This window comes from Malurus melanocephalus, unplaced genomic scaffold (genome assembly GCF_030028575.1).
Source record: "Malurus melanocephalus ecotype Western Australia unplaced genomic scaffold, MMel_1.1 scaffold_136, whole genome shotgun sequence".
NCBI lineage: Eukaryota > Metazoa > Chordata > Aves > Passeriformes > Maluridae > Malurus > Malurus melanocephalus.
Window position 1 is genome coordinate 1,435,313 of NW_026623368.1, and position 10,848 is coordinate 1,446,160.

The window sequence follows — 10,848 nt, forward strand, 5'->3', positions numbered from 1 at the left end:
CTTCCACACTGGACAGGTGTGAAATTACACTTTCCAGAGCTAGGGACTTGCTACTTTTTGGCTGATACCAACGATTCTGCCACACTAAATGTGACAGTTCCARTGTGACAAAATGAGCATGTTTCTTATCTGAAAATACCCTCATAACCTCACAGCCCTGAGACAGCTAAAATTTTTGCATTAGAATTTCTTCAGGCAAGAAACTAAGCCTACTTTTCTATCCGGCAAATCTTTTAAGCTGGCCAACCCTCTGCTTAGATTTTCAAAATTAAACATCTGATCAAACCCACAGAGGTTGTTCAGGGATAGAATTCAAGCACAGAAAGGTACTGGGGAAAAGCTACGGATCCTGGAAAAATGCTTGATTTTTGAGGTACTGCATTCACTACTGACTGGTTTAGGCAGTTCTCACCCAGCATCCATTTGGTCACATTCAGGCCATTGCCACTGTCATTCTTTTATATCCCTTAAGGAGAAAGCTCAGCTATTTAATTCAAGACTGGATTTGGCTACAATGACCAGGCACCTAAGAACCAGGGGARTTCTTTAATCACAGTACTGGGCATTTACTATAGTTCTAATTAACTCAGGAAAGGGTGAGCTTATCTTGAAGCACACAAGGTAGGTCAATCAATCCATTGGAATKAACTTGGTTACTTATAACTAAGCACATGAATAAAATGACTTTTAAAAATAACCATACAGAAATAAAATGAGACAAGAAAACCCAAGAGAGTCTGGATTTGTAGTTGTCCTACATTACAAAAATTTAACTTATTAAAAGGCTAAGCACTAAGAACTCTATCTAGCATTTCTCAGCAGGACTGATCTTAGAAAAGAATCTTATTTGCATGATATTGTTCAAGTCTTTACAGAATCCTTTAACAGAGCAGATGCTAACACATCTTCGAATTAAGGACTGGACAAAAATCAGTTACTGTTTATGACAGGTCATACCAGGCACCACTATTACAAGAACTAATCCACATTCAGATAAAACTTTCTTCTACTAATTTTCAGTATTTTTATTTTTTTTTGGTTTTACTATAATTTTAAAGCCAGTTCTGAATTAAAGCAGGCAACTGAAGTATAATTGTTTTTATTATTACTTTATTTGAAGCACAGCCCATCTCTACTCAGATGACTGAACTGCAATTTATATTGACCTAYTGAAAAATGTTTGCAATAATGCAGTGCATAAAAAATACTGAGAGAAAAAAACAGTCTAGTTCCCAAATTCTATATTAATTAAAATGCATAGATAAACAGCAAGCACGACCAATTGGGTTGCTGTTTCCCATCCTGATAATGACAGTCTTCCCATCTCCATTGAGCAGTTATATTTTTACTATTGCACCAATGAATTCTTCTTTTTAATGGGCACTGGAATCATGCCTTTATTTCTTTTAATGGGCATTGGTATCACTGTCTTTATTTCTTTTAATGGGCATTGGAATCACTTCCTTTATTTCTATATAAAACTATTATATGTGCTGTGCTTCAGAGTATAGTTTACATATACCTTTAAATCTGAGTTGTTTTAATCCTCCATTTGATTTTAYAATTCAAGACAAAGAAGAACAGCTGCAAATTATGTGGAAAAGTAGATTTCATAAACATTAATCTTAAAMTAATAAGATATTTATCTGTGACAACTTATTACAGTGACCATCTGCTTTACCTGAACAGTATTCAAGAAAACGGTGTAGAATATAATCATCCACAAAGACTGGGACTGTATTGTTGTGTTATGTCAACTTTGGATCAAACACTTTGGAGAAACTTTTCAAATATATAAGTTGTTCTCTGCCTTGGAGGGCCAAAGATCCGCTCAGTAGCAACAAAGTTCCTGACAAGTTTTCTGAAAAAGTTAAGTTTTGCTTGGTTGGTCAAGCACAGTYCAGCTTCATTCAATATTTGCATAAGATCAGGACTATGTCCCTGAATATGTAACAACGTGGTTGTATAGAACATAAACCACGTCAACCATAATTGTTTTAGAAACTGAGGCAAAATAAATTTGTCGCTGAACTTTCTATGACTTCTTGTAAATTTTCAATAGTGACCTTCTCAAGTGACTAATTTGACACTGTAACWGGAGTCCTACAAATTAAATCAGTTAATACAGAATATAAAAGAATAAAAACTAGGAGATGACTCTTAGCACTCAAAGAATCACTCTGCAACTTTAAAACATTATGGCAGCAATCTTGGAACAAACAATTGCTTATACCCAACRTAAAGAGAGTCTTTCCTTATACAAGTGAAGTTTTACCATGGAACTCTTAAGTCAGATTTCAGTTCTAAATACATCCAAAATGAAAACTGAAATCACAAAAAGAGCTGTCTACTATTATTACTGGAAAGTTCCCAAATCCTGTATTAATGGATCAGTAAAAAGACAAAGAGAAAAGATTGCCTTGACACAGCAGATTTAGCAAGGGTTCATTAAACCTCATTCACAGATTAAAAGACTTCTGGCTGACTCCTCACTGAAAGCCTACAGAAGAAAAATCATAAAAAATTTACCCATCAGCAAGAAATACACCTAATCTACTAACAAATGCAAGTGTGAGTCGCTGGGAATAAACTAATCTTTCCTAAATGAAACTGCTGCTTGCCATGGACAATAGGTAAATAATGGTAACTAGAAAAGTCTTCCCTCCAGAGCCACTTTGGAAGATTATTTTTTGGTTTCAAAGCAATCCTCAAGTCTATTCAAAAACCACCACAAGTAAAGTAGCTGCAACTCAGCTGTGTGAAGTGTTCTCAGAGGTAGTAAGAAATGAAGCTTGGAATCTTAACTGACAGAAAYGCAGTATATATTCATAACATGTCCAGCATGTCTTAGCACCATTAATTAGAACAGTGAAACAAAGGATAAGTATTTGAAAAAAYATAAAATCCAAAACCTGAGCTTCTTTCACAAGAGGTCATTATGCTCTTTCATGCATGAAAATTGCTGTCCTGCAAGATCTAAATTTCTCAGGAAATCTTGGCACAGACTGAACTGATACGCACTAAATTATATGACAAGGCTGCCAMTGTGACTGAAGAAAACAAAAGGATGGAGTAGAAAGGGAAATTTTACAAGATCAATCCTGCCATTTTTTCCTAAGAGAAACTTTTTTACTTCAGTACCCATTATATTGTAGTGTATCTGGTTTATCTGGAGAACTTGTTTCTGTGTGGGGATTCATCTAGTGATTTGCAATTCTTCGGAAAACATTTTTTATTGTTACCCGAGAACATTATCACAGTTAGACAGAGGGAAGTACTGTGTTATTAAGAAGGTGGTCAACTCGTAAATGAATGTGACTATAACATGAGTGAGAATAATAAAAAAAATAATTAAAAAGTGTCCCTGCTGTTAAGGATTCCTTTCACACTTCCCACTTCCTTAATATTTGCTTTCAGCCGCTTCAGTGCCAGAATTTTATTAAAAGCCTGATTCTAGTTCTTCCAGGAGCCCTTCCTGGAGGGATAGCATTTTAGGGTCAGGGCTAGTGATGAAAATTACCAAAATCTCAGAGACAGAAGGTAAAAATCACAGAACWGTTGAGGCTGGGACTGCAATCAGAGGTGCAGCTATAGATCAGTTTCCTTTTCCACTGCTGATCTGACATTATCTGACAGTGCTTTTGTCAATACTATATATGTTCCTCCAAGTAAAGGTCTGACTGCACGAAGTAGTRGTACTTCAGCCATTTTAAAAACATCTGAAGCCAGAATTTAGAAATATCAAGCCTGGAGAAAGAAAAATCAGGATCCCCTGAGTCCACASCTGAACTCAAAAGTGTGTGTTAATCTTCAATCCAGAAAAAGTCCCCTTTCTACTGCAGACTGTCTATAGCTTTTAGTCTAGTGCTTAACATCAAGAAAATGTCCCCACTCCTCAAGGTGARGTACACCCTTCTATTTCACTCAGTTATACCATGGCACCATGTCACAACAAAATTTTTCCACTTCTGAGTCAGTTCTATTGCATGACTGTGTTCATCCAAGGCAAGTGCTAAATTAGTGCCCCCCTGATTTCTTCTACACATCTCCAACCATAGAAATAGAGCAGTGAGTCACTTTGGTAATCCCTGATAAAACACTGAATTTGATTAGCAATCAATATATYTCTTCCTTCCTACATGAATATTCTATATAAAATATAAAAGTATAAATATTTAACTATTCTGTTTTAAATGGCAGTACAAGTTATTGATGTATTACAAAATCATGAGCAAGCACATGTATCAAAATCAATCACATGTRTGATTGTGTGCTTTTTCTGTTCCACTGATGTAGCCAGTTAAGCATAGTAAAAACACGAATCGGTAATATACATATTAGAAGGTTTTTCAGTCTTACAGCAAAACATCATGACAACAGCAAAGGCAAATATTAAAGTGGACCTGTGTCAGATACAGTTGCCTTTAGGAACACTTTCTGAATTTTCTGGTTTCTCAGTATTTTTAATACAAATTAAAGCACCTAAATAATCTCAGTTTAGTCCCCAGTGTGAAAATACCAATAAATCTCTGACATAAAACACATCAGAGATACAGAGAATATATAGACTAGGTAGTCACAGATATTTTAACAGAGTATTTGGCTCAGCAGTTAAGTATTATGCTGTATGCAAAATTTATCATCCCAGACAGCTTGCTTTGGTATGTGGGAAATCAAATCCAGTTAGTACACCTGTGTTKGTTATATGTGCCCATTCATGCCAAAGAAAGCCTTTCCCCCTTCCCCACTGAAAAGACCACTGCCTTCTTAGGGCATAAAAGTGCTGTCAGCATAAGGATTACGCAGTGCTTAGCAATTATAAGGGTGTCCTGCAAGAAGAATAGACAAGGACTTCAGAATATCTCTTCTATTCTGGAAATTTAAGCAAGGAATTTCCCCACATAATGAGCACACATAAAACACCTCAGAGAAAGGTGCAATCCCCAACCAGTATTCAGAGGAAGCAGAGAATCAAGACAAGTTTATGCAAAGGTAAGAGGTACCTCATGTAGCACAGAAGAGAGATAAAGTGAGGGGAAAGCTTTGAGTTCATCTTGACAGTTGCATTTGGGCAGTGCAAATCTTCCCTGRCTGCCCAGGGTGCACTCCAGCACAGTCCCCAGCCCCARCCCTTACGTCTGAATGCTGTCAGTGTTGGTTTTGTGATCCCCCAGTCTGGCAATCTGCAGAGCATGCCATGACACTCACCCTTAAAAATCAGAARGATTTGGTACCTAGCCATAAATCAAACAGTGCCCTTCCATTTTTACAACAGTGGCCCCAACTGTTGGCTTGTTGCAGTGCCAGAGGAGATCCAGCTAGCACTCCGCTCCATTTATTTACAGCAACCATTACAACTATTCTATTCCATTCCTGTCTAAGGATGGCCCTTTCCAGTAATATYTGACAGGCTCCAAAAGTGTGTGAAGCAAGGCAACTAACTGCCCTTACACCTTTTTCCTTTGTTCTTCCTTTCACTACCAATTCTGCTTGCAGTCATCTGAACATAAAAAGCTTCATGGAATGCTCTTCTCTGCTAATCAAATCTCTGCACACTTCAATCTGTAATACAGGTGGGTCACAACAAACCACTAACATAAATATTCAAAACATTTTTTTGGATAGRATGTGAAGTGTGAATTTCTGGTACATTCTTACTAGGAACAATAGGAGATATTTTAAATGGGATTAAAAAAAAACCCCAAACACATTTAAGCGATTTAGAAGCTTACATGACAGCAGCTTACAGTGAACTCTGTACTCCTGCCTATCTATTTTCACACTGATTTTGCATGACTAAAAGTTTTTTTTGTGTAATCTTTGAGGGTTACATTCTTAATACTTCTGAGACTTGTGTAACTGTGCAGCGAGTCACAAAAAACCAGGCTGGCACCACAGCTGACACAGTTTCACACAAACCTGCTCACACTCAGGAGGGTCTAATATATATTTGCACTAGATAGAGATGTATTTTATCTCCTCCAAATGGAATRATACGGTCTATGTAGAATCATAGGCTGCTTTGAGAACACATTTTAGCAGACCCAGGGATATAAACACATTGCTGAGACCAGGTGCTAGCAATCTCCCTCCCTTCCCCCAAAGGCTTTAGCCATTCATCATGCCTGGGTTATCTAACAACATTTTCTAGTGCTGCATCTAATGGCATCTGTAACCTTCAGGTTACAATCTAAAGAGGTGTCTACTTGATTTGACTGTCAGCAAGGTTCAGATCTAACACCTCTGAGTTTGAACTTCCTGGATCATAATATGTTTTGGCCCTCTGGTCCTTGAAATATATAAATAAAAAAAAAATTTGCTTTGTTCTCAGAATGTAAAGTTGAAACTGTAGCCCAAGTTTTACCATACACACATTTCACTCAGAGAAGGATTAGCATGACAAAATTTCACTCAGTGCAATTAAGACTATGTTCCCTTTTCTCTTTTGCGCTTAAACTGGAACAGAACATGTTTTTTTTTAATTTTTTTTTAAAAAGTATACAAAAATACAAGTTTTGGCTTGGGTTTTCTGCGCTTTGGTGCTTTGAAATTAYTGGGTTTTTTTTCTTGCTTCTCACATATCAAGACAACTTGAAAAGATGTTTTCTCAGAACTGCAGCAAAACAGTATTCACATTCTTCTTACTGTGGGGGCTTTGCCTCGCAGATGCACGTTAAGGCTGTGGAAGAAACTATGTATTCAGATTCTGATTCTGTAACACTCAAGAACGTAAAAAAAGCAACTTGCAAAAAACTACTGCATTCTAACAGGGACCTGTTGGATCGGCACTGTTACTAAACTCTCTCCCTTCCCCTCTGTAGAGAAAAAAGAGGCAGGACAGAGGCATGCTGGCTTAGGAATGCAGATCTGGGCGTCATCACTTAAGCCTGGGGCAGAAGCTTGCTCCCATAAAACAGACAACAGTCCACACAAATACTACTCCCATTTTGTCTCTAGGTTCACCCCTCTGCACATATGCCCCTCACACCACGAGCATATTCCACCCAGGGGGTCACCTCCAGTGTTGAAGACAACAGCTAGTACAGAGCAGTTTCAGCGTGGATATCAAACATTCATAGGTCACATGGAAGAAACAAAATAACTATTCCATGCACTTAGACGTAAAGGACGGTCAAGGAGTAGATCCAAATGTATCAATCAATACTGAGTATAATAAATGTGCAAAACAGGTTTGTTCCACAATGGTTTCGACCAATGATCAGCTATAGCATGACAAACCCTGCAGCACAAACTTTACAGCCAAACATCTGAAAACTATCCACCTTCATTTTCCTTTGTACAAATAAACAGATATTGATAATATTGATACCAAAAAAGTGACTTCCAAGTCATACAACCAACCGGATCACAGGGCAAGGAATTTTGGTATTGCCTCCACTCCAAAACAGGACCTCCTGGCAGCTGAGCTTCCTAGCATATACACTGGAGAATGCTAGAGTATKTCTTGAAATGGAAGAGTATAAAAACCAATAATTTTCCTTATATACTGGTCTAGGGACATTTTGGTGCCTAAACAAATCATGCTGTTTTACAAAGAGAAATTTTACACTTTACAAAGAGAAAATACAGGTAACAAATTACAAAGCACCTATGCACACACAGTAYAAAATTACAAGTGTGCACAGCCCACCTCATGACCACTAAAGCCCAACAGCAAACTTCTACATCTACAAGTCCTTTATCTGTGCCCTCCCGTGGATTGTCCTGCTTAAGTTTGCTAAAACTTATTGGATTCACCAATATACTGACCCTTAATATAAACTATCTCATATTTAATCCAAGAAATCACGAAATAGAAATTACAACTGACATCCGCCAGCAAGAAAAGGGAATCAAATACTGCCCTAAAATGGTGATTTTCAAGGCAACAGCTAATTTATTTGCTAACCCCAGCATTCAGTCATGCAGCCTCTGCTGCAAGCACTGATGTGTGTGAAACACTAACCTTCATCACTTCAACTTGCAGGTCTTCATTGAGCGAAGGAGTCACTTTTACTGCATTCAGCATCTGATTAAGCAACTGTTTCTCATCTGAGTCTGTTTCCACGGATACAAACCTCTCATCAGACAGCAGCTTCTGCAGAGAGAAAATGGCAATGTACATGTTGAGACACAAACTGCCTCTGCAAAGTACTGCACCTAAACCCATTAGAGCTTGATACTAGGTTGGTTAGGCTTTTGGTGTAATAATTTCAAATGAATCCTATAATATAAAATATATGAAAACCAGAAAAACTGGAGATCTTTGTCATGTCAGCTGCTATTCCATTATCATCTTTTCAATCCACTTCTCCATTGTCCACAAGAAAGCAGACATCAGTAACTGATGAATCATTTCAAATAATGTACTCAGCAAACCCTCTCAGTATTTTAGAAGCGGGGAGAGACTGGAACCTTTGCTGCCCCCCAGATGCAAACAACAGCAAAAAACAATAAGACCCACTCAGGCTAGTATCCTGGCATTAAAATAGTGCTATCAGATCCCTTGCCTGAGAGAAGACAGTCAGCTATCATCCCTATTACTCCATTAGTGCACAGAGCACAAGTGCTGTGGAGATGGCACCTCTGATCACTGACTGATGYGTTTTGCGTCATTCTGAAGTTGACCATTAACGGATACAATCAAGTTCTCAGATGAAGGATACAATTAACAAGTGACRAACACAAACACATATATGAACCAACCCAAGTATAGGTGATATAAAAATTCCTTGCCCTGACATTGAGTTGGTTGAACTAAACTTCAGACTGAATATTTTATGCTGTTCAAATTTACTTGGTGCAGTATCKCAGAAATTACCTCCTGACATCATCAATGGCACTATTTCCTTGTAATTCTACTAGAAATGCCTCTGCCATTTAGTCYATAATCACCTTCATAGGTGTCTCTTATTAGTGGCAGACATCCTGAAATAGAAGTATTCACACAGCACCAAGGCCCTCTGTTTCTCAGACCGGTCCTCCAGCAAGTAGACCMGGGGTGCAGAAGAGTTTGGAAGGGGACACAGCTGGGACAACTGACCCCAACGTGATACCCCAAAGGATATCCCAAATGATATGACTCTGCTCAGCAACAACAGCTGGGCAAAGAAGGAGGAATTGAAGGGGACAGAGACATTCAGAGTTAAGGCATTTGTCTTCCCACTTAACTGTTACACATGACAGAACCTTGCTTTTCTAGACGTGGCTGAACACTTGCTGCTCCTTGGGAAGTGGTGAATGAATTGCACATATTCTTTTACTTGCACATGCAGCTTTGTTTTCGCTATTAAACTTTGTCTTAGCCCATGTTTCTCACCTTTACCCTTTTGATTCTCTCTCCCATACCTCTGAGAGGGAAGGAGTGTGTGGGTAAGGCTGAACTGCCAGCCAGGCTTAACCCACAATATTTTAAAGCACTTCCCACAAAACAGAACATCAAGTGTTTTAGCACTGTASAGTCTGATGAGATTTAACTCAATCTGCAATGAGAATAATGGTGTTTTCTTTATAAAGAAGAATGTTTAGTTCAGTATGGGAGACATGAAGTTGTTGGACAGAGTCCAAGGAAGATCTGCTAAGATGACAAAGGGACTGGAGCATCTSTGTTATGAGAATAGGCTGGGAGCTGGGACTGTTTAGACTGGCCCTCACTGTTCAGAAGAGAAGGCTCAGGGAGTATCTCATCACCATTTATAAATATCTCAAGAGTGTTTGCAAAGAGCGGACAGGAGCCTTTCAGTGGTGCCCACTGACAKRGCAAGAAGCTATGGGCACAAACTGGAACACAGAAGGTTTCCTCTGAACAYCAGGAAAAAATTTACTGTAAGAGTTATCAAGCACAGGCTGTCTAGGGAGGTTGTGGCATCTCTACCCCTGGAGGCATCTCTTTTCCAGTCTAAACAGTCCAGCTCTCATCCCTTCCTCATAAGAGAGATGTTCCAGTCCCTTTGTCATCTAAGCAGCCCTTCCTTTCTACAACCACACTGTGCCCCAGGGTGAGGCACTCTCTAACCAAGTGTCCGACACCACATATGCTGGATTAAGTGAATCTGAACAATCCATTTACATCCTTATATTCCCAGAACAACTTAATTCTTGCACTCCAAGAGAAAAATTTCTTTTTGGAAAATAGATTTTACACCCCAGCAGTGTGCCAGCCTTTTCCACAACCAGAATCCCCCTAGTGATAAGTATTTACTGCTCCATACTCATTTGTCCAACTAAAACTGCTTTAGTTTTCACACTGTCAAACCCAGGAGAGTCCTTTGGTTGCTATTGTTGCGCTGCTAGGGTTTTTTTTTGCAATATCATAGACTTCAACAATMAGATGCTATTTCTACCATTTTTGGTGTACAAAAAAGTACCCATAGCTCCCAGATTGTTTATTAACCTCTCCATCTTCCAAGCACTTCTGTCCTCTCTTCTAATCAAAGAAAACAGCAAGTCTTAGCTTAATTTCTAAGATGTTAAGCAGTGGCAAACTTTCTGGGAGTAGCACAGGGCCCACAAGGAAGACTACATCTACCTTTCAATGSTGGAATCCAGGAGTTCCCACCTATTCACAAAATATTTTTAGCTTCTACAAAATCACCAGCCTTTACTCACATGCTACCTTCTGAACACTATTACAGAAAGACAAATTGTTAGGTTCACCTGAGGACAGACACTTTTTCTGTAGCATTTTTCAAAAGAAAAGCCTAGATATCCTTGACACCCACTGCCTGCCAACACATTCCCACTCTAAAGCCATACCTGCATCCCTGCTAGAGCCTGTTGGGCCAGCTTCATGCTCTTTGATTCCAGAGCCAGTTGAAGAGGAAGGAGACACTTCTCCCTGGAGAAAAT

The 10,848-nt window shown here is 38.8% G+C and overlaps 1 protein-coding gene across 3 annotated transcripts in view; it reads right to left on the bottom strand.

Moving 5' to 3' along the window:
* ARFGEF3 (ARFGEF family member 3) overlaps positions 1-10,848 on the bottom strand; it is an 88,401-nt gene that overhangs the window by 62,014 nt on the left and 15,539 nt on the right. For all 3 annotated transcript variants that reach the window (XM_057370919.1, XM_057370917.1, XM_057370916.1), the window contains exons 3-4: positions 10,756-10,837; positions 7,967-8,098 (exon numbers count right to left, since the gene is read on the bottom strand). In XM_057370919.1, the coding sequence (XP_057226902.1) occupies positions 7,967-8,098; positions 10,756-10,837 (214 nt within the window). The remainder of the gene's footprint in view (positions 1-7,966; positions 8,099-10,755; positions 10,838-10,848) is intronic.